The 24,531-nt window shown below is 46.6% G+C and overlaps 1 protein-coding gene across 1 annotated transcript in view; it reads right to left on the bottom strand.

The window, feature by feature from the left end:
- Nucleotides 1-24,531, bottom strand: part of Prss38 (serine protease 38) — a 30,293-nt gene extending 5,762 nt beyond the window's left edge. Inside the window, exon 1 of the mRNA XM_021720816.3 lies at nucleotides 7-24,531. Coding sequence (XP_021576491.1) covers nucleotides 7-163 — 157 coding nt within the window. The 5' untranslated portion in view covers nucleotides 164-24,531. The remainder of the gene's footprint in view (nucleotides 1-6) is intronic.

Here is a 24,531-nt window from a genome sequence, read left to right as displayed (position 1 = left end):
ACCTACCCACAGCACTGCTCAGGGAGTCCCCCGAGCTCTTAAGGTGTTGGTGGGCCGCGGCGGTGGCCCGGGCCAGGGGCGTCTGCAGGAGCAGAAGCACTAGCAGCAGGAACCCCAGGGCAGCGCGTCGGGATGCGCCCAGGCCGGATGCAGGGGCGGCCATGGAGGAGCCTGCGCAGCAGGTGAGTACGTAGTTGCAGGTGACAGCGCCCCCAGCCGGTGAGGGCGCGTGAGCCAGACACGTGACAGCGCCTGAGCCCTGCAGCAGGACATGCTCCCACCAATGACTGCAGCCCCAGGAGGACACGTGATGGCGCCCACTCTAGGCATGTGACAGAACACCCAGCCCAACTCTTGTAGGTGTGGCATTCCATCCCATAGTCACACCTCGATCTTCCAGCTCTGAGAACTTCTTACCCAGCCTGGTATCCCCAGCTTTCTCCGTGGCCAACTCAATTTGGTTGAATCATTGTCTCTCACACCTGTGCCATACCCTGTGAAAACCTTTTATTTTTTTAATTGAGGCTTCATTTACACACAGTAAAATATACTCATCCCAGCTAGTTTTGACAAGTCTTGTTATCATCAAGATACAGGATTCCAAAGAATTACATAACAAAAATGAGAAAAATTAGGGCAATTCCAAACAAAATCCTGGCATGGTCTTTAAATGCACTCTACAAGCTGGTTTTAAAAGTTATAATTCATGTTGGGTGCAGGCCCGTAACCCCAGCAGTGACTGGGGAGGGTGAGGCAGGAGAATCTCAAGTTCAAAACCACCCTCAGCAACTTAGTGAGACCCTCTCTCAAGATAAAAAATGTATGAAAAATGAAAGGACTGAGGATGTGGATCAGTGGCTGAGTGCCCTTGGGTTCAATCCCTAGTATAAAAAAATTAATAATTCATGTGGAAGGGTAAAAATTTAAGAAGAATAAGGCAGATAAAATTTCCCTACAAGACACCAAAATTTATTATGATTCTGCAGTAATTAAAACATTAGGGGGGCATAGGCTGGGACAGATAATGGAATTGTCTTCATCAGTTCAAGTTGCTATGACAAAATACCAGAGACTGGAGGGGATGTCAACAACAGAAATTTATTCTGCATTTTCTGGAGGCTAGAAGCCCAAGGTCCGGGATCCAGCATGGTCAGGGACTAGGGAGGGCCCTCCTGGGCTGCAGACTACTGCCTGCTGTTGCTGACCTCACATGGTACAGACAGGGGGAGGGTTATGACTTAATCCCCTCCTCAAGACCCCACTTCTGGATACCATCACACAGGGAGTTAGGAATTCAACCTATGAATTTGGGGAAAACACAAATATTCAGTTTATTATAGGAATGAAACCCAGAATCAAATCCTGATAGATATGGAGCTTCGATATCTAATTGCAGTGGTGTGTTAATCCACTTTCCATCACTGTGACAGACTACCTGAGAAAATCAACTTTAAAAAGGAAAGATTCCTTTTGGATCATGGTTTCAGAGATTTCAATCTACGGTCACTTGGTCCTGTGGCTTGGGACCTTTGTCAAGGAAGCATCATGGCAGGGGACACATGGTGGAGCAGAGTTGCTCACATCATGATAGCTAGGAAGCAAAGAAAGAGAAAGGAAAGGGCCAAGGGCAAGCTAGTGCCTTCAAGGTCACATGTCCCCTAAAGTTCCTACCACTTCTGAAGAGTGCCACCATCAGGAGAACAAGCCTTCCTTGGGGTCACTTCATATCCAGACCAAAACAATGACAAAACATAAAGCCATCTCCAGAAGCAGGAGACACTTATAATGCGGTAAGGACTCACCAGAACAGTGAGATCTGGGGAGTAAGGAGACAATGACCTTCCCCATCTGAGTGGGTGCTGCCCTTGCAGAAACAGCGGCAAAGGGGTCTGTCCTTTTGAGGCTACTGAAACAAAATAGGAGTTAGGACCCAGCAAGGGGTGAACTGTGGTCAACCACACCTGCTTCTGGCTGAAATAAAAAGGGATGCTCCCCAGAAATAAGGGTGAATCCTAGGTAAATCAGTCCTTTAATGGCCACAGCCCAACTCTGGATCAACTGGGTACTCAAACCTTGAACCTGGAAAATCTCAAGTTCTCAAGCCCTGAAGGCAACCGAAGGTAACTCCAAGTGGCTGGTGTGCCCATGCACCTGGAAAAAAGCCCAGTGAGCTCCTCTTAGGGCAATGAGAGCATTGTCCATGAGGCTAAGGATGTTTCACAGACCTCTTTTCCAGCACACGAGCAAAGATGGCCAGAAAGAAGCACGAGATGTGCACCATGACAGAGAAACAGCAGGAAAACAGACACAAGAAATCCCAATGCCTGGATCACCAGCCAGAAAACATGAAAGAAGGACGCTGACTCTGAGTAGGCTCAAGGGGGTCAAAGGCTTGTCGACTGTTTGCAATGACTAGAAGCTGTAAATTTGACCAAGGAGAATGTGAAAAGAATCATCATAGAAATTATAGAAATGAAAAGCCCAAAAACCAAAATTCAAAACCACTGAATGGTTTTAACAACAGTTGAGGCCCAGATGAAGAGAATCCATGAACTAGAATGTGAGTCAGAAGAAACGACCCCCTATGGGAAGGAAAAGAGATGCTCAGAAAAGAAATGTGGACGTACTATGCTGGGTGCACGCACTTTTAAGAAAGAAAGTGCTGCTTTTATTTTGATTTTTTAAAAAAATAAAACAATAAAGCCAAGTTGTATTAACAGGACCAGAATGACCTTCCACCTGAAACAACTCCCACCCAAAATTTAATACAGGAAGCTGATGTTTAAGCAGTGAATGCTGGATCCCAGAGAGACAGGGAAGGAATGGAAATGGCCACCACTGAGCAACTCCCAGAACACAGCACAGCAGGACACAGCTCCAGGGCAGTCGGGGGAGGCTGACAGAAGAGAGGGGATAGCAGGACGGCCATGGTGGTCAGGTTCTCAGGAGAGGGCACCAGACGCAAGAGAAGGACAGAGAAAACCCTGGAGGACCAGAGAGGGCACCTTTGTGTTCTCAGCCTAGAGTTTGTCACATAAGCATATAACAAAACCACCCAAGGATGAAGAGAAACCCCAGGAGAATGAAGTGGAAAGCCACCCGGTACTCACAACAGGTGTGAGAGTCCCATTCACAACAGGCAGGTGGGAAAGGTTCCATGCCCACAGGACAGTGGCAGGTGTACCCGACACTCTCAGTGATGAGAACCAGTCGTCACTAGACCAGACCGCACCCACACCATCTAGGAAACCACAGAAGCAAGACCTGAAAAGACTTAACCGGAGTCAAGCCACACAAATGACTTCAGATTAAATTCAGGAAGATCTGTAGGAATTAAAAATATATATATACAGCACCCAGAGAGGTAAAATTCACAATGCCTAGCATGAGTTCAAAGAAACTAGGCAGGTAAAGAAGCAAAAACTCCCATCCCCAAACAAGGACAAATCACCTGCAACTGACTTCATTGTCAAAATGAGCAAACAAGGACATTAAAACATATCATGGCTGTATTCCATGAAAACAAGAAGTCACACAGAAGCCTAAAAGGCACTAAGAAGCACAACCAAACTTAGAAATGAATCCACAATCCTGAGGCTCACCCAAAGTCTTACAGAAAGCCTGAGAGGAAGGAGGATTGCATATTATAGGTACCAAGAGTAGGGCTGGAGGACCCTCTGAAGAAGGTCAGTGGTGGGTTATATAGAATAAGTGCTATAATCAGTGGGCTGGAGGGCAGAAATAGAGACCTTCTAAAGGACACACAAAGAGAATCACTTTCCAACAGTTTAGAGAATGGTGTCTGTTAGTCAGCTTTCTGTCTCGTGGCAAAGCCTGGGATGATCAGGCTTGGGATGCAGGTCTGGGAGACCCTCTCCTTAGCATGTGAGGGGCACCGGTTCAATCCCCCACAACATGGCAGGGGATGGTCCTAATAAAATCAACTTAAAGAAGGAACGATTTATTTGGGGTCATGGTTTCAGAGGTCTCCGTTGGTGCCTCCCTTGCTCTGGCCTCAGGTGAGGCAGGACAACATGGCACAAGGGCTTGGTGGAGGACAGCAGTCAGCTCATGGCTGCCAGGAAGCAGCAACAGGAGAGGGAGCTCAGAATAAGATGAACCTTCCAGGACATGCCCAGGGCCCACCTCTTCCAGCAGGCCTTGCCTCTCTAGGTGTCCACCACCTCCCCAGAGCACCACCAGTGGGGACCAGTCTTCAACACACAGACCTTGGGGGACAGTCCAGATCCAAACAAAACCAATCAGAAAATGAGTAAGATATAGTAAAAAAGAAACATGAGGACTAGGGATGTGGCTTGGTGGTTAGACACCCCTGAGTTCAATCCCCAGTACAAAAAATATGAAATTAAACAAAAAAAGCAGGCACAGGCAATAATAAATGTCAGAGAAGAAAATAAAATAGGAATAAATATATAAATAGTTGGCAAAAAAAAAAAAACCACAAAGAAACAAGAGCTGGGTTTTTTTTGGTTGTTGTTTTGTTTTTTTAAATCACTAACATTGAGAAACCTCCCAGCAGAATGGGCAGGAGCTGCAGCTGAGGTCCACGCTGCCAGCATAGGAGGGAGTGGGACGTGGCCAACATCCAGCTGACAAGCAATGGAGGGAAGGCAACATTTGGAGCATGTTGTTTGGTGTTTCGTTTTTGGAACTGGGGATTGAACGCAGGGCTTTGAGAATGTGAGGCAAGCATGGAGCTACATCCCAGTCCCTGGAGCACGTTTCTGCCACCCAGGTGAAGTAGGCAAAGTCCTGAAGGTGGAACTCCCACAGAGCCCTGAAGAGCAGACACCTGAGGCATCTGTCAGCCATAATGAGGACGTTCTGTGGTGAGCACGTGGTGCAGAAGGGCCCTGAGGAGCATGCCACCGAACATGGGGCAAGTCAGACGAAGCTCACCCAAAGTCTTACAGGAAGCCTGAGAGGAAGGAGGACTGCCCCGTACCTCTGACACTAGAGAAACCAGAAGGCACTGAAAGTAAAGGACGTTACAGAACTGTTCCTTCATGAAACCAATGCAACATTTCTCTACAATTTTTTAGCAAATCAAAGCTGAAGGACATGGACAGTAGGCCCCAGGGAACTTCCCTTACTATTCTTCTACCCACCCTCCTGCCCCACCCTAAAAGAGGCCACCACCAAAATTCCTCCCATGACCTGGCCCTGCTAAACCCATACCATTGTTGGAGCCCACCGCCATTTTCCCCTCAAAAATGTGTCCCTTCATTACTTAATAAAGCATTGCTGGTCCAGTGAGCTCTGCCACCATTTTATTTTTCTTTTTGTATTCCCTTTCATGTGCTGGCATTTGGGGCCAAAACCCAGGATGGAGATTTGGGGCTGTCTACCCTTTCCTGACCTAATGAACCCTACTATGTTTCATATTTCCTTCCAATTCCCCCTGCCTCTTTCCACCTTATACTCAGAGAAGGAGGCCCTCCGTGAGGCCTGGGCTAGAGTTTTGTTTCTTTACTGCCACAAGGATGGAGCAAGGACCCCTATGGGTGAATATTAGCAGCATCCCCTAATCCTAACTGCTCCAATTCTTTCCTTCTCTTATGTATTCAGACCTCCAGGCTGCTTTTTGCCATTTTGTTCCTGCCTGCAACACCAGGCTTCTCATTCTTTGGAGAGGTAAGTTCTCTTCTGGTCTCTCACAGAGGTGCCCTGCCTGAGACCCTCACCTTTTGGCTCATCTGGATACCAGAGGTCCTCCACCAATGGGATTGCAGGAGGGGGACACCCTCTCACTTTCTGGTGGTACTCTGGTGACAGGAGACATTAAGGGATGCCTTGATCTTGACTGACACCCCAGTCAAACCTCTCCAACTTGGGCACTAACCAGCCCATCCCACAGGATTCCCTCTTAGGTTGTCTCATTAAAAATTTCAAAATCCTCCACTTTCAATCTGATCTTAAAAGTAAATGCCTTATTAGGATGAGTACTCGGATCTGGCTGCAATATAAACTAGACAACCTTGTCGATGGCCCAAATTCAGAATTTGTGATATTTGACCTCCAAATCCTCCAAGACTTAGACAGTTTCCTCCAATGAACTGACAAATGGCCTGAGGTTCCTTACCTCCAAGCTTTCTTTTGCCTTTGCACAAGGCCCTCATTATGCCAACCTTGCTCTGCTCTCCAATTAATTCTCACTGACTCCCTACTCCATAAGCCCCCTAGATCAGGTCCTGACTCCCAGCCCTCTTCTTCATTTATTGTCCCCCAAGTAGCAGATAAACCCCCAACAAAAGTAAGTAAAACTGAAGGCTATAAAGGAAAGTTTCATAGATAGGAGTGCCTGATAACTATCAAGAGACTATTAAGGGCTGGGATATAGCTCAGTTGGTAGTGTGCCTGCCTTTCATGCACAAGGCCCTGGGTTTGATCCCCAGCACTACACACAACCCAACACAAACACACACACAAAGAAACTGTCAGAGTCATAAGCCTTTTTTCTGAGTCAATTTGAGATCTACAAATCTTCCTAACCTCCTATATAGGCAAGCTTGATCTGTGTTTCTGTGTCTGCTAGTATGATTATCTAGCCCCAAATGTATACCTCATATTGGTCTAAACAATGTAACATGGCACATAATAGTCCTAACGAACTTTACTAAGAAAGTTCTAAGTAACAGAAATAAAGAGATCTCTACTAAGCACAGAGGTTATGCTAATAGAAAGGTATTTTGTAAAAATCAGATGACATTAGATAACTACATCTTATGGGGGAATCTGTGACATTATAAAACTAATTATTGTGATAATCCTGGCAATGTTAAAGATTTACATTCCCAAATAAAGGCCTTATCCTCACTGGCTTTGTTATGGGAACAACTTCTCAGCTCTTGCACTTCCTGGTGAGATTAATAGTTTCCATCAACTTCATGATATTCATTGACCTGTTCTAGATGCTGTGATATTATTTTGCATAATCTCATTCCAGTCCTCTTGTCTTTTTGTTTCTCTCATAGAAGCACCCACCCCCAGATGACTTTACAACCCGTTCTTTCCAAACCAGACTTTTTCCATGGACACCTCGACAGACCCAAAACATTCCTAAAATGGAAACCCAAACTGGCCCCAGGTCATCCCATCTCAGCTCAAAGCAGTCAGAGCAGCCATCTTCACTTTTCCCTTACAGCAGTAAGATTCCCTTTCTCAGAGGGGGGAACCGAAGCCAGGAGACAAAAAGACAGTGTAGATAATAAATGATTGGGTCAAAAAGAAGGGGGCTGATTCAGGAGGAAATAGAATGTTCATATCTCTAGGACACTTCCGCCATCCCCACCTGTGGCCAAGATGACCTGCCTCCATGGAACTCTCCTCCTGGCAAAGAGTTGTTAACGAATGAATGCCCCCACTCTTCCTGCCTGTACCCCTGGGCTTTGTTCCTGCCCTGGGATCAGCCACCTGTGGCCCTCCTTTTGTCACTAGTCACAGGACGGAGAGAGAGAGGCAGGATGGGCGGGGGGAGCCTGCTAACTGTTGTGTATGATAATTCTATCAAGTGGGCCCTCTGTGCTGACCCCCACATGCTTTCTTTTCCAAGAAACAATTTATCTGCAGCCCTGCCTGGCCCCTGAGAACAGGATATGTCACATTCCTTAGCAAACTACCTGTTCACTAAAGGAGAACTGCAGACCCAAAGTAATATTGATAAGAGGAACCCAAGTATCTCTGAGGAAGATTTCGTGACCAGATTCTGAAACTCTGGTAGGTTCTCAAAGTAGAGCTCCCCTACCTTTAAAATGAGACAACCTTCTCTAGACTCTCATAATACACATTTTCTCCTGTACTCCCCTCATCTGGCAGGAAAAAGACCAGATAGCTGTCTCCTTTAACTAGAGTAAAACTAGCCCTCATCTGTCTGTCATATTTCAGGAACACAAATCATTTCTCTAGTGAAGATGTCACCCAGAGCACTAACAGACTTGCCTCCTACTTGAAATTGAGGCACATAATACGAGATCATGGTCCTGTGAATTTGAGGACCCAAAAGGACAAAAGGAACATGTAAGAAACTTTAAGGGCACAATTAGCTGGCAAATGTCCTCCCTTAAATTAAAATATTTTCAAGAAATTACTTATTATCCTCCATTTTGAGTGAGGCCCCAGCCAGAGGTCATGGAGGAAAAGGCAGAAACTGCTGACCCTTACAGTCTCCAGCATAGGGGAGCTGTCTTCTAGCCAAAGAAACATTTTTCTCGGCACAGGTGCCCATATTTCTCTTCTCTTTTTAAAATATTTGTTCAGAGGGGAGTCTCATCCTCAAAAGTAATAGTAGGGGATGATTTAATCACAGATGAGATAAAGGAGATGCCTAAAAATTTTCTGCCTCCAACGTGGCCTGATTACCAACTGGGGAAATGAAAAAGGGTCTCTGGAGGAAACATAAATTACAGGACCATACCTTAAGAGACTGATTTTACAAAAGAAAAAAAAAGTTAAAATGCAAACTCATGGCAGCAGCTTCCCTCACTTAGCTTCTGCCAGATCTCTATTGCATCAAGGCTTGTGTTGAAATGTAAAAATCGTGGAGGTCTGCTGGGCTTGCAGGGAGCTGATTTAGGACCAAAAGGGGTAAAAAGTGTTACTTTTAAAGCCAAGCCACTTGTGAGACCTAAATGACTGGTTTATTTCCCTTTTGCAAACTAATGATCTCATATATCAAGTCTTCTTTACCTTGAGAATCTTTACCTAAGGATTTCAGGGCTCTCTCTCACATTCTTTTAATATCTGAACTCTAATCTAAGCCAAAAAGTGAACTCTGATCTTATAACAGCCATGTTATTTTTCCCCCAGAACTCTTGTTTTTAAATTTTATATATATATATATTTTGGGGAGAGGCAGGTAGGTACTGGGGATTGAACTCAGGGGCACTTGACTACTGAGCTCCAGCCCTAGCCCTATTTTGTATTTTATTTAGAGACAGGGTCTCACTGAATTGCTTAGCACCTTGCTAAATTGCTGAGACTAGCTTTGAATTCTTGATTCTTCCAGCTCTGCCTTCTAAGCCACTGGAATTACAGGTGTGCACCACCACACCCAGCTAAATTTTATATTTTTTTGAGCTGACGGTTTTATGATAAATTCGCATTTGATCCTGTGTGCCTAAATTAATATATTTTTTTTCCGATCAGTTTTATTTTATCTAACTATAGAGGTTTTTATATTCTGTCTTTGTTCAGGGGCCAGTTTTCAAGAAGTAGGTCTCAAATACATTGGGAAAACTTCCTCTTACAACAAATAGCTATGAGATCTCTGTCTCCTATCTGTTTTGTGTATGTGTGCACACCTATGTATTGTGGTATTGTATCTACATATGTGCTTATGTCCATACATAATGTACACGATATCAAAATTGGCATATAGATAAATGAGTACTCATAAATTAAAATTTAAATGATGAATAGATCAAAGTGCCTTCGTTCATGTGACTTTTAAGAAGGGGTTCAATTAGGGAAACAAATGAGAGTAAAGATGTGTTTAAAAATTACTCACAAGTTTTTCTAGATGGTCAGACAATTAATAGAGTGTTGGTCTCTATAAAATGTCTAAAATGGGGCTGGGGATGTAGTTCAGTTGGTAGAGTGCTGGCCTTGCATGCACAAGGCCCTGGGTTCAAACCCCAGCAACACACACACACACACACACACACACACACACACACACAATGTCTAAAATGCAATATGCATTGCTTTGAGGATTTTTCTTCAACAAGAAAGAGATAGCAAGTATTATTAACTACACTATCTGATATCTTGTTTTTCACAGTTAAAAATAAGTAAATTAGATTTAGCATAAATGGTATTAATCATAAATGTGTTTTTTAGAGACATCTGATTAATATACAAAGTTAAAGTGCTAACTTCTAAATAGAAATCAAGTATGCTTAACTTTTTAAATTCCATAAGATAATGTATTTAAACATTATGTATGTTTTCATAAATTGGTGAATGGAAAAATGTTTGAGATTGCTTTGCCTGTGTCTTCACTAAAAACAAGGTTACTAAGAGTTAAGATTCTATCAGGTATAATTTATATGCAAAGAGTATAATGTTTCAGTTGGACTTCAATTAAAGTATCATAAAAACGTAAAAGTATTTCATCTTATTAAAGTGGAGTAATCCGTCTAAATTCAGAAATTTCATAAGGGATGTTTCACAATGTAAATTTAGAAAAAGGTCAACACCTAGGAAAGAGATATGAGAAGGTTCTAGGTATGGAAATATATTTTAGTATGGAAAGCAGAAGGAAAAAGGAAATGTTTGTGTGTGAGAAAATCTTTGGTGATGTAAAAAGTCATAGGATGTCTAAGCAATTTGCAGAAGGTTGATGGAGGGTAAATTTCAAAATGTTTGTATGTAACTAAGTTGGTTACATATATATATATTTAGCATAATAAGTTAAAGCTGTTCAAGGCTTTTCCCCTAAGGTCAAATATTAAATACTAATATAAAACAAAGTTTAATCCTGTATATGTTGAAGTAACAAGGATTTCTTAAAACATTAATCTGCTCTTATCTATCAAGATAATTTATTGTGTCTGTTAAGTTTTAGTCTTCAGAAAAATTAGTCTTAAAGGAATAAGGGTTTGTACAACTCTGGCTAAACAACAACTGTTATTTTAGTTTATTACACTACATTGCTGAATCTAAAATTTTCTTTAAAAGCCAGACTTGATATATAAAAACATCAGTGTAATTGTCATGCTATTATTGGATTTTTTATATACTCAATGTATTCATACTTTCCAAGTATACAAGTCTTTAAAATATAAGGTTTAAAAGAACAAAGAACATTTTACCAATTGGTGTTCTTCAAACTAAAGTTTAGAGTAAAGGTTTGGGGTTATAAAAATTATGTTTCTTGGTTCCTAGCTATGATACAAACTAAATAGGTTTTTGCTCTTGTTAATTTCATTTTGTATTTTCCTTGTAGACTTAACTGTTGTCTGTTAGTACCTTACAGAAGTACAATTTTCAATATAACAACCTGAGGTAATTTGAGATAGTAGGCCATCATCTATAGACAGAGAGGATGTAAGGCTAACTTCCAGTACTCACACAGACCCCAGTTGAATAGAAGGGGTAAATTACTGTAAAGTTATACATTAAAGTTAAAACCCAGTACTCTTTCTGTAAGACTGATGAAACTCGCTTGCTGAATGTTTAAAACCAAGTTAAGAAAGTAAAAGGGCCAAGAAAGAAAACAGCCAACATTTGGTTCTTGCCCTCCAAGTCAGTTTAAACCCATGGAACAAGGGAAATTCTCTAAGGGCTTTGCCACTCTGGGCCACATGACCTCCCAATTAGGCAGACCTATGAGACCCTGGAGAACAGAACACTGCCAGTGCACATGCTGCAAAGATGGGGGGGGCATTGGATAAGGGAGACATTCCTGATGCTTCCAAGGGAAGCCACAGTGTCAAGCAGACCCTAGTCCATCCTGGCAAATGGCACTCAAGAGGCTGCTCACAAGCTCCTAAGAGTGACCCTGAGGGAACTCAGCTGACTCTTAACAGCAGATAGGAACAAGATCAGTATGCCAACTTGATCTTGAACACCTAGCAAAAACAGTCATAACCAAGTTATAGCCATTCCTGAGCATTTAAAAGAAAAGACAATGGTTCTTTTAATGGAACCTAAGATTTACACTTGTGTCAGGCCCATAGCCCTGGTGTCTCCTGAATTCTGAGGCATTTTTTCCTTTGTGAAGCTCATATTTACCTGCCTACCAAAAATTGGACTGGCCTCTGTACCTTTGTCCTCAAATTGATGTTTTACCTGAAAACCAAAGTTTGCCTATCTTGATAATGGTGTACACCTGACACAAAAGAGCCCTTAAGTTTATTCCCTTGCTCAAAGAGCTAGAAATATCCACAGAGATTGAAACAGGAGGAGCAGGATTGGAAACCTCTATTCACTCCTATAAAAGTTGTCAGAATAGGTTATTGAAGATATCCAATAGGTTGCCCATTTGGCACTGACTTTGCAAAATCAACTGAATTCCTGGGCATCTGTCATCCTGCAAAATCATCAGGGCCTAGATCTCCTTACTTCAGAATAAGGTGGGCTGTGCCTCTTCCTCAGGGAAGAATGTTGCTTCTATGTCAATCAATTAGGGCTGGTAAGGGATAAGGTTAAACAGCTGTAGGACTGACTAGAATAGCAGAGATCAGAACTAGCTGATTCCTGGTGGGCCTTGTTGGATGGGAGACCTAAAGCAATGGGCTTCCTGGCTTCTCCCTCTTTTAACCCCTCTAATATTCATTTTTCTTATAATAACCTTTCCCTCTTGCTTTGTTTACTTTATACAGAAGCAACTTCTTGATAAGGTATCTAGCCCATACTACCTCCCAAGAACATGTGAAAGCCATTCTGCCCCCTCACTCACAACATGACTCTCCTGAGCCCCACGATGGAATAAAGAAGGAATCACCCACATGACAATGAAGTTCCCTCCCTCTACGTCTATCTCAAGCCACATCCACCAAGACTAGAAGCCTAAAATGCCTCCCACCTCCTTATCCTCTTCCAGATTTCTGATAGGGGATCCCTCACTCCACCCCTTCTCAGCAGGAAGTAGCCAGATATTATGACATAGCCCCAACTCATTATACCCCTTTCAGAGTCTCGAATGGAGGATATGGACAATGGGCCTAGGGAACTTCCCTTATCTACAACTGTTCACCTGCCTGACCTCCTGCCCTTCCCTAAACGAGCCCACCACCAAAACTCCTCCCATGACCTGGCCCTGCTAAACCCTATAAAAAACAGACCCTTGTTTGGAGCCCACTACCATTTTCCCTTCAAAAAGTTGCCCCTCTGTTGCTTAATAAAGCATCGCTGGTCCATTGAAGTCTGTCTCAATTTTCTTTTTGTATTCTCTTTCATGCTTTCCAAGATTGAATAATATATAAGAAAAGTCAGTACACGGTAATCAGTTGTGGTTTATCCTAGAATTGTAAAGTTGGTTTGACATTTTAAAAAGTCCATCTCTGTGATTCACCATATTAACAAACTATGGCTGGGCGTAATGATGCATGCCTGTTATCCCAGTGACTCAGAAGACTGAGGCAGGAGGATCACGGGTTCAAAACCAGCTTCATCAACTTAGCAAGGCCCTGTCTCAAAATAAAAATGGCTGGGGATGTGGCTCCATGGGAAAGTGCCCCTGGGTTCAAGCCCAAGTACAAACAAAAACAAAAACAAACTATGAGAGAAAATATTGCTCAACTCAATAGAGACACAGAAACATGAGAAAAAGTCTAATATCCATTCCACATTTTTAAAAATGTCTAGTATTATCAGCCATCATGGATGTGTAAATCAAAACCACACAAGATGCCATTTCACACCCACTCAGATGGCAATAATTTTAAAAATGAAAAATAACAACTGCTTATGAGGACATGGGGGAAATCACACCTTGCTGGCAGGAATATAAAATGTTGTACTCTGTGGTATTGCACCGAGGATGAAGTTTTCAACACAGGGTTTTGGAGAAACACATCCAAGTTGTAGCAGGTTGACTCATTACAAAGATAGAACAATTACAAACATATGTGTATCTAACTATGGCCCCCAAAACCATGCAACAAGAACAGACAGAATTAAAGAGAGAAGCAGACACAGTAACACTCAAGATACTTCAGAAATCCACTCTCAGCAGTGTGTCAAATAACCAGCAAAGTGCAGTGGGGAGACACAGATGGGAGCCATACTGTGGACAGCAAGGCCCAGAAGATGGCGGGCACTTCACCCAACAAGCAGGATCCACATTCTTCTCCAGACATGTGAACTTTCTCCAGGACAGACCAACATGCAAGGTCAAAGATGAACTTTAACTCATCAAAAAGGATCGAAATTATACCAATGTGTACTCTTCCCAAAGTAGAAATAAATATGAAAAGCAAAGCAGAAAAAACTGGAGGAAGTTCATGAATGTGTGAGAATTAAACAATATACTATTATGTAGCCCAGGAAGGGGATGGGGTTCCAAGAAGATACCACAGAGTAAGTTAAAAATACTTTGAGATAAATGAAATGAAAGAATACCATGTCAAAAAATAAGAGATGTAGCTAAAGTAGTTCTTTTTTTAAAAAAAAATATTTATTTTTTAGGTGAAGAGGGACATAACACAATGCCTTTATTTTTATGTGGGGCCGAGGATCGAACCTTGGTCCTGCCTGTGCTAGGCGAGTGCTCTACCACTGAGCCACAATCCCAGCCTCTAAAGTAGTTCTTATAGGCAAATTTATAGCTTTGTTAATTATTAGGTACTGGGTTTTATTTTTTATTTTAAGGCTAGGTTTTGCAAATTTGCCCAGGTTGTGATCCTACTGTCTTAGCTTCCTGAGGCACTGGAATTATAGGCATGTGCCACCGTGTCCAGCAAATTTATAGCTTTAAATACCTATATTAGAAAAGAAAGCTCTCTCTCTTTTTTTTTCAGAAGTCCTCTGAAAGTTGCTTTGCCTCCCACTTCCCAAGATTGCCCACAGCCCAGCTCATACACTTCCGAGCCTGGTCTGTCATCTCCCAGCCTGGTCTATCATCTCCAAGCCCATGTGTGTCCTGACTCAAGTTCCTCCAGGATCTATCTGGACTGAAGCACCTCACTAAATGCTGTCTCTCACTGTGCAGTGAGTTTGCTCTGGGACTCCCGTCCCACATTCTCTCAGCCTGCAAGCTGACTCTCTTGCTCATATCTGGGCTGCACACCTACAGTGGGATTCTCAGTAGACTTCCAGACTGCTGGCCACTCTGGGTCTTGCCCAGCAGTTTTCATCTCTGCCCTCCCCCTGAGATCTTTCCAGGTCTAAACCCCGTCCTGGACCAAGGGGATTTCCCTGAGTACACACAGTCTCTCTTAAGGCCCTCATCAGTCTAGTGGGGAGACAGATCTTGTAATATCAGGGTTCTGAACTCCCTAATCCTCCCAAGCTTCCCAGCAGCAGCACCAATAGTGCCAAGAACAGCCCACGCTGGAAACAATGCTGCCTGGCTCAGGCCTTCCATCAGGATGGCCCAGGAGGACAATGATGGCACTGCTCTCAACTCTGCCTGGCCACAGAGGGTCAGAAGTCCAGGCAGGAGCAATGCTTCTCTCTGGGTCTATATGTCCCTTTTGGACTATACTGGGCTCATTTCTTCATCCTTCCTTTCTTCTCTTCCTCCTCCTTTTCCTCATTCTTTTCTTCTTTTCTCCTCTTTCTTATTTTGCATTTAAGGGATGGCAAGAATCCCCGCATGTTGCAGATGCAATGTGCACCAGTTGTTTTCACTTTTGTTCCCTTCTTGCTGTGATGAAAGCTATGGGCTGACCCTGCTCCACACCTTACAGGGACCTGGGCTTCAAATGTGGGTACATTCACCTTGTGCAGTGAATTGTTTTCCCCACTTTCTTGCACTAAACACTGTGAAATGCAGGTTCTCAGAGCACAGTCCAATGTTTGACAATGGATCCCTGCTTCTGCTGAATCAGCCCCCAAGGCACAGCATTTGCATTTCCCTGGAGAATTCCTGGGGACCCTTATCCTTTCCTGTCTCCATGCTGGGGACATCTGCTGCCTTAATTTGCAGTTGAGGGGGCCTCTGTGTCCTCTCTTGAGGAGGATCCCACATGCTCACCTGACAGGAGGGAGGGGAGGAGTCAGTGAGGAGGATCTGTCTACAGCAGTGCTCCAGGTCCCTCTGGTCTGTGACAGCAGCAGGTACTATCCATGCTTTCTGCTTGGGTGGAGCATGCTGGAAGCCTGTGGCTAGGATGACTTGCTCCACCCAGCTGTGTCCAGGGTTACTAGGTGAGTCCTCCATAGACAGAGACATGGAGGCAGGGCCAAGATTGGCCAGAGGGGGTTTCTGAGCTGGGACACTGGACGCCTGGGCAGGGGATGGATCTGAGAACTGAGTCCAGGCTGGAACTGGCTACATCTTGAGGCTTGAGGTGGGAATGCATGTTTCCTTCCCAGGAGGGTTTGAGGCTAGGCTGTTGTGTCCTGCGAAGTTTGTGGCCTCTTTGGACAAGACATAGGGGAAGGCAGGGCAGTTGTGGGCTTCCCCCAGGGAGAAGCCACTGGATGGCTACATTCCATGTAGCCAAGAGTTGCAGGGCAGGCTCTCCATTCCTTATGGGTCTTCTGCCATGTGCATGTGCTCCTGAGATACACACACCTGGTGCTCCAGTTTGGGATGACCAGCTTGACTGGCTTTGTGTACCTGCGTCCAAACTCTCAACATGCTTTGACACTTTGACATATTTTGCACCCCCAACACCTGCCACTACATCATCCACACCCTTCCCAGGGGGACCACCTCCTGGATCTGCTCCAGGAGGGCCCCTTCCAAGCTCTTCAGGGCAAGCCAGTGTCCCTCTTGGCACTGAGTTAGGAAACAGGATGAAGCTAGCAGAAGACCAAGTGTAGATGGGTGTGGTAGGTCAAGAGGGCCCCTGCCAAGAGCTGCGGTCCATAGGAGAGCTGGGCAGCTACTAACAGTGCCAGCCATGTGTCACCATGCACCATGCACCATGTGAAACACCCCAGATCAACTTCAAGGTGTGGGATGCAAAGAGCCCTGAGCTCCATTCAAGCACCCCACTAGTGTCCTCACCCTCATGTTCCCACAGCCTGCTAGGGGCCAAGGACCAGAGACCAGCCCACCAAGTGGGGGTAAAGGCTCATGCCAAGTTGTTGCAAAGTGGCGGAAGCCAGCTGCAGGGGGGAAGGTGGAGATTCAGTGTGGGTGACCCAGGGTGGCAGGAAGAAGATGGCAACTAGAACCTTGCAGTACAGAGATGGCAACTAGAACCTTGCAGTATCATCCCTTATAACTCTGCCTTGGCTACTCTGTAGAACAGAAGACACCCATCACAGCTATGTGACTTAGCTCCAGGTCCATACCTCCTCTTGGCCTCAAAAGTAGAAGCCCTGTGCCAGGTTGGCTGGCACATGCCTGCAATCCCACTGACTTGGAGGTTGAGGTAGAGGAATTGTGTATTCAAGGCTACCTTGGCAACTTAGCAAGATCCTGTCTCAAAATAATAAATGGGGCTGGGGATGTAGCTCAGTGGTAACTTGCCCTGGGTTCAACCCCTGGGACCAAGGGGGAGAAAAAAAGTAAAAGCCCTTTCTTCCCAGCTGTAGGGCTAGCCTTGGAAGGTTGACCTCCCCCTTGCCCTGTAGGATAAGGCAACCCCACAGCCCTTAGGACCTGTATTCCACATGTACCTTTTAAAAATCTCTTGTACTGGGCAGGTGGTGGAACTGGAAGCCTTGCTTAGTCTGTAGGAGCTGCAGGTTGTGGAGCCACAGTTTTCTGAAGGCCATGGGCATCCTTTGGGTCAGTTGAGAAACACTGAGCCCTGTCCCAAGTTCCCATGCCTGAGTCTGTGCAGAGCTTGGTGTCCTGATCAGCTGGCCCTTGCATAAATCAGAGGCTACCAGGCCACAGGAGAACATGCCCAGCCTGTGGGAGCTTGCAGATGGTCCCTGAATCCATGGCCCACCTGCAGCCATCGCCGGCTGTTAGGCGGCCCTGACACGTGGCTTCAATCACAGCAGGGCTGGGAGGAAGGGGGGCTAGACTGACGTGACTCTTCTCTTCCCAGACCAGAATCCAGACGGGACAGCACACCCAGCAGCAGGCCAGCCCACCCAGCGCTGCTGCCTGCCAACTGTCTGCCTTTGAACTTGGGGAAATCGGAGGCAGATGCCTGTGGTCAAAAGAGTGTGTGCAGGTGGGGCTCAATCCTCTGAGGGGACAGGAGATAGGGAGAGGGGCTGGGCTGGCCACACTGCCCTCCCTAGCCACTTTCATGTGCCTGTTATTTGCCCACGGCTCAGCTAAGACTCATCCATCCCAGGATGGACTTGCTGAGCAAATGATCACCCCTCCCTCAACACACACACTGACTCCGCAAGGGGAGCATCCGCGATTACTGACCCTGGTGCGGCACATGAACATCACCCCCGACCCAGACAAGACTCCTCAAAGAGTGTTGTCAGGAAGGGCCTAGTGGCCTTGCCAAGTGACCTCTGCAGCTGTCCAGGAGCCTCGAGGCAGAGGAACGCCCTGCCTTTGTGCAGGGTCAGCCAGAGGCCTTGGGAGGCACCGCCCACTAGGCCGGGCCTGTTCCCAGCCTGCTGAGGAAGGCCAGGCAACCAGCATGCCTGGAATGTTCCCAGCATCCAGCTTCACCTCGGGCCAGAACGGCCCCTAGGTCACCCCTGGAGCCCCACGCTGCTTCCCTGGGACATGGTCCAGGGCAAAGCTGGTTCCCTCTCTATACTTGGTCAAGAATGCACTGGGGTCTTCCCAGGACAGACAGTACTGGGACAGACTGTGATGTGGAAAGGGAAATGCCCAACACCTGATGGCCACTGCTCAGGTGTCCTGGATAGACTCAGGTAGGAACGCTGGCAGTACCTGCAGAAGCCGTACGATAAAGCTGCCACTTCTCGGGGCCCTCGGGCCCCTCCAGCCCCTCTAGATCAACGCTATGAACAGTTGCCTTTTTGTTTACTGTAGCAGATTGAGCATCTGTAATCCAAAAATCTGAAATACAAATGCTCAAAAGTCCAAGACTTTTTGAGGGTTGACATGACAGCCCAAGAGGAATATTCCACATAAGATTTCATGGATAGGTCCCAGCCAGAGTCCAAGTGCACTACAAGTCCTGCCTACAGGAGTTTCAGACTGTTCTTAAGTGGCCCTGAGGCATACATGAAGTGTGTGTGTTGAGATGTACATCACACCTGCAAGATGAATATGTGTATGTAAACATTCCAAAATCCAAAAACCTGAAATCTAAAACACTTCTGGGACCAGCATTTCAGATGAGGGATGCTCGTCTGCTTTTCTTTATTTCTCCCTCTGTTTGGGGGTGGGTAGGTATGGGGTGGACTCAGTGCCACTTGCATGTTAGGCAAGCACTCTGCACCGAACTTACCTCACCCTACAAGCTGCATGAATACACTCTGAGACAACTTCTTAAAGCCCAACATACTTTTCTGTAGGACACAATTATTACTAATGGATTTGTATTGAACAGGTAATCCCAGATTCAAGTTGGTAAGCACTGCCAAAAGCCAAAAAAACAAAACCTGAAAATAACTATTTCCACTGTGGCCAAGTGATACTGCAAGGAAATACAGAGTGTTTTCAAAAAACAGGCAGGGCAAAACCTCACAGAACACTGGAAAATATTTAATATTTAAAAATGATAATAGAATGACGATATGATTTTTGGTACCAGGGATTGAGCCCAGGGATGCTTAACCACTGGGCCATATCCCCAGCCCTTATTTTTTATTTCGAGACAGTATCTCACTAAGTTGCTTACAGCATTGCTAAATTGATGAGGCTGCCCTCAAACTTGTGATCCTCTGCCTCAGCTCCCGAGTTGCTAGCACTACAGGCATGCACCACTGCACCTGGCTAACATTTTTGTAAGTTTACTGTTCTAGAAAGAGTCTTAACAACTGTTGGACGCTGCACTGTGCTGTTAGCCCTGCTCCTTCTCCTCCTGCTGCTGCTTCCTGCTCTTGGCATATCCATCTCTGTATAGATTCTTGAGATGCTGAACTTACTGAGTTCCATCACTTTTGATTTGGGTTTGTTATACAGCCTAAACTAACTGATCCACGGCCAATTTGTGGCAGTTGGACCTGGTTTAATCTGTCACCAAGTTCTGGGCGTGGCCGCCTAACACAGCTGCAGGTGGCAGTATCCTCCAAGGGCCTGGCTTGTTCCTCTGGGGCTGTAAATCGAATGCCCATCCTCAGGCTGACCCTCATCTTTGCTACCAACAGCATGAACCTGCTGGGCCTGGGAAGAAGCCCCTCCAAGGACACAGTAATAGTCTTCCCTGGATGTTGGGCCAGCAGATGTCTTGTTTTCTCCCTAGAGGGCTGTGTTCTGCTCTCTTCTAGGTGGATGGTCCAGGAATGGTCTCAGACCTACAGGGTAACTAGTGCCTCTGGACTGGAATCTGCTGCAGCTGAGCTCAGGGCCTGTTTCCCCACTGTGATAGGAAAGGCTGCAGCAGGTCTTCCCTGACAAGGTCATGTGAGCTAGGCCCATGGGGCCTTTTCCTGTAGACACATTCCCCCATCCCCCCAGCACAAGGGAGGTGCAGCTGGTTCTGATTACAGGGCCCCAACTCTCCTTGGTGAGCGAGCCTGTCTGGCAGAGGCAACCCAACCAGCCCCTCACCCACAGTACAGCCCCTGGAGGATGGGGTCAGCTGCTCCTAACTTGCATGGCCCCTGAAGACAGGAGCCTCCCAGGAGGTAGAGGGTGAGCCTCCCCACAGGAGAGCTCTTTGCATAGCTGTGACCTCATGGTTTTTTGCTCTGACCTTGGGTGGGTGGAGTGGGACTGCATTTTTTCCACTTCAGTGGCCAAAGAGCATCTGATCTGAGCACAGTAGGACTTTATGGAATTATAGAAATCTCCTCTCCTGGACCCACTAACTTCCTTTGGCCCCCATGAGGTTCCACCCAGCAGAATGGGAGAGGTTCCCCAGGCCCCTCTCCTCTTGACTTGCCTCCTGGGCTCTGTCTGCCTCCTGGGTTGGGGCTGAGCATAGGGACTCTTTCTGGTGGTGTACCATGCATCCCCTGGGCACCTGGAATCATGAGGGCCCAGGGCCAACACAGGCCCAAGCACCCTCTCTCCCCCCATCCCTCCCACCACAGGGAGCCTCGGCATCCCAAACATGAAGTTAGGGCAACACAACAGAGCCCCACCCTTGGCACCCTACAAAGCAAGCTGCTCCTGGAATGTCAGCAAGGCCACATGGACTCCCTGCATGTCAGCTGCATATGCAGGTAGGCTGAGCCATGTGCTCCTTTCCTGGGGCATGACAAATGGACCGGGGCCAAAGAAGCCCTGAATTCTCAACACTGGGCCTAACCTCAAAGGAGGGTGTGGCTAAACCAGGACCCTGACTCCTCAACCCATTTACCACAGTCCAAACTTTCTACCTATTTCTCAGAAGTGACCCTCACAACCATCCAGGCATACTGCTTGACTTGGAAACCTGACCTCCATGGGAAGTTGTCAGACTCTAGCCTCTGAGAGGGCCCTACTGGAAGCAAAGAGCCAGGCTGGACACTGAGCTGCAAGAAGACCTGGCACTTGCTGAGGGTTCATTCTCCTGAGGTCCCATCTCCAGGTGGTCTTTGGGGTGGCAAGTCCCCAATTCTCAGCCCCCTTGGAAGAGGTGCCCAGCTGGTATGGGAGCTGTCCTGGGAAGATGCCGGATGCCAGCTAATAGGGCCCTGCACCCTCCAGGACAGGGCACTGTGGGGCCAGGGAGAGGCCCTGTGAATGTGAGCACTTGTGCCAGGTGTGCAACAGTCTGCAGTGGCTCAGGGTCACACAGACATGCCATTGGGGACACTGATCTTGCAGCCCATTTAGAGGCCTGTCAAAACTCTGCCATCTTCAGTGAAGGCCCCCAAAAAGCAAGCTCTGGGCCTGGGAGGCCTAATGTAGACCTGGGAATTGAGTAATGCCAGTCTCCCCACCATGCCAGGTCACATCTGAGGCTGCCCCACTACCTCTTCTTCCTTCTAAGGTAGAGTATCCCTGGGGAGGTGGAGTTGCCCTGCTGAGGTGGAGCAGCTCTGGGGAGGTGAAGCAGCTCTGGTGTGATGGAGCAGCTTCTAGGGAAGTGGAGCAACGGGGATGCTGGCCCCTCCCAGATCCTGAGCTCACCTCCTGTCACACCCCTCTGGCCTCCAGTCCCAAAGGACTGTCCAAAGTGACACCCTGCTTTGTCATGATCTAATCTCCCAGCCTCAAGGGTCTGGGGAGGATGCTGCTGTCCTGTCAGGAGCTCCCCTCCCCTTGGCTTCCTCCCTCGCACATTGTGCTCAGAGGGCCTCAGACCCACAGGATGAAGGTGCTGCTGCCTGGCTCCTACATTGTGTAAAACTGGCTTTCTTGGACATGAACTGAATCTGCATCCTTACACAATGAAATAATGTCTTTGAAATTCTTTAAATTCAGGAGATGGACAGTGGGGTGTGTTTTGTAAAAAGCTGCAGTCGCTTTCTTTCCTGGCACAAAGATAAAGGAGACTTCTCTTCAGCCACCATAGCTGGGCCACATTCTTGGTTCCTTGAGCATAGTGAGTGCCACTCCTTGAACCCCTAGACAGGCTTCCTAGGCTTGGCCCCACGTCCCTCCCTCTGGGGTCAGCATGAGTGCGCTGGTATCCCAGGCTCAGAGGGCAGAAGCCTGACACCTTCCCCAGGGGTGTCTTTGTGGAGGGTACCCAGACATGGTGCTGATGGCTGCTGGGTCCTGGCCCAGAGCCCCCCCCCCACTTTGTGAGCTTCCCCTCGCCACAGCAGAGACCTGCCACTGAGACTTCCCTCACCTGGCTTTTTAATGGAGAGTGAGTGAGGGCTAGGAATACCTGGGGAACAGTCACTGGTGTCTCATCTGGAGGTGTGAGGTTGGGAGCCACTGGCAGGGGCCAGGCTGGCCTCTGCAGGGATCTCCACCACACACTGCACCTGAAACGTAATGCACGCTCAGTTATTGGCTCGGCATGTGAAAATGTTTTCTTGACAGGCATTGTCTGTGTTTGATTTCAAAATCAGTCCTTTCAGGTCGACCACTTTCCTTGTGTATTTAGAGGTAACCTGGGCTCTTGGGTGTCTTGCAAGTCTAGGCAAAGGGGTAAGTAGGCCACTATCCACATAAGGCATCCTTTCTTGCTAGCCTAGGTCAGGATGCACTGATTCTTTTCTTTAAAGATGGAAATGGCTTCACAATCCTCACTGAACAGATAGGGAAACCAAGGCCTCAAGAGGGAGAGAAGGAGACGCCTAGACTACACCACTGGAATTTGTCTCTTGTCCATCAGCCCCTCTCTAGCCCAACACAGGATGGAGACAGTGACACAGGGGGTGTCTAAACACAAACCCTCAAAGTACACTCTCTGGTCCCCAAATGGTGCTTGACCTTGGGGAGACAGCCCCCAACATTCTACCAGTGACCCTCACAAATGCCAAAGCCACAACCTTCACTGGAGGCACAAGAGACAGCAGTCACACCTGAGCTGTGTGTGAGGTAGCACCGCAGGGGGACTGGAGAGGGTGGACCCTGACTCTCCCTGGTCCCAGCTCTGGCAGGGGCCCTGGGGTCATGAATGTACACCTGAGTTGGTGGTTGTTATTTTTCTGCCTGCCTGTGTGAGCATGTGTCAAAGCCTAGCAACAGATGAGAGAGGTTCTGCAGAGAGAATGGAGCCTCCTGGGAATGTCCTTGTAATAAGAACACATGTGCCACAGTTATCTAACCTGAAGAAATGGAGGCAAGGGGACTTCTTGAGGCAAAACGAAGAGAAGTCTATAATTTGTTCTGTTAAAATGATTCTTGACCACAGGATCAATACTAAGCTAGGTATCAATAACAAAAGTCGCTCTACCCAGGGTTGTACATCTACCCAGATGTCCCTAAAGAAGTAACTTCTGTGCAAGGCTGCACTCTTCTGACAGTCCCTGCATTAGTCCCTGTCGCCAAGCAGCCAGTGCGGGAGCTCTTCAGGCCTCCTCGGCTCTGCTTTCTCACTGTTTTAAACCTAATAGTTTTCAGTTGGTCCACGAGTCTCTGTGTGAAAGGGCATGTGTGCGTGCAAGGGCATGTGCGCACACACTGCTCTGCTAGGGGCTGAGCCTCCACTACACTTGACTGGGAGTCAGAGAGGTGCTAGGGACTCTCCCCATGGTGTTTTTGGTGGACCCGCCCCAGGAACTGTGGCATGGAGGCACATCCAGCGTGAGTGGCCAGGAGAGCTGACTCAGAGATCTCCCCCTCGCAGGCCCTGCTCATGAGTATGGAGTTGGACAAGGCTGAAATGAGCACAATGAGTGTCCCCCAACAGTCCAAAAACACACTGACATGATGCCAGGCTGCTCTCAGCACTCCGGTGGCCCCAAAGGGTGTCAATCATGATCTCAAAAGACAGACTCTCAAATGCTGAGATCCTCAAAGAGCAAAAATCCCTGAAATCTAAAATTCCCAAAATTGCAATCTCAAAAGATTAAAATCCCCATTATTACAAGCTGAATTCCCCCAAACTGCAAATCCCATAGGAAAAAAAGGGGGTGCTATATTCAGGATTGTATCTCAGAATCATGGGCAGCACCACAATTTATGGGAGGTTTTGTCACAAAGACAATACCTTAGTAAAAGAAGTCAGTTCAGATGTATGTTCTTGATCTCACATTGGAGACTTAAATGGTTATTTTGTGTCTACTGTGCATACTAAAGGTCTGCAGAGGAGATAAAACAGAGAGCAATGCAGACAGACAATTTATTGATATAATGCTGATATAAGGCCAGTTCTTTTGTCTTATAATCCTTCCACAACCTGAAATTTTGGTTTATGGTGCATTTATTTTTAGCACTGCTTGAGCCTGACTTTCTCTTTTCTTTGGACTGAGACCTCCACAAAGGATGAGTGGGTTGCCCTGTTCTTT

The sequence above is a fragment of the Ictidomys tridecemlineatus genome, chromosome 1 (genome assembly GCF_052094955.1).
Source record: "Ictidomys tridecemlineatus isolate mIctTri1 chromosome 1, mIctTri1.hap1, whole genome shotgun sequence".
NCBI lineage: Eukaryota > Metazoa > Chordata > Mammalia > Rodentia > Sciuridae > Ictidomys > Ictidomys tridecemlineatus.
The sequence above is the reverse complement of the archived record's forward strand: the minus strand, read 5'-3'. Positions and strand labels throughout refer to the sequence as shown.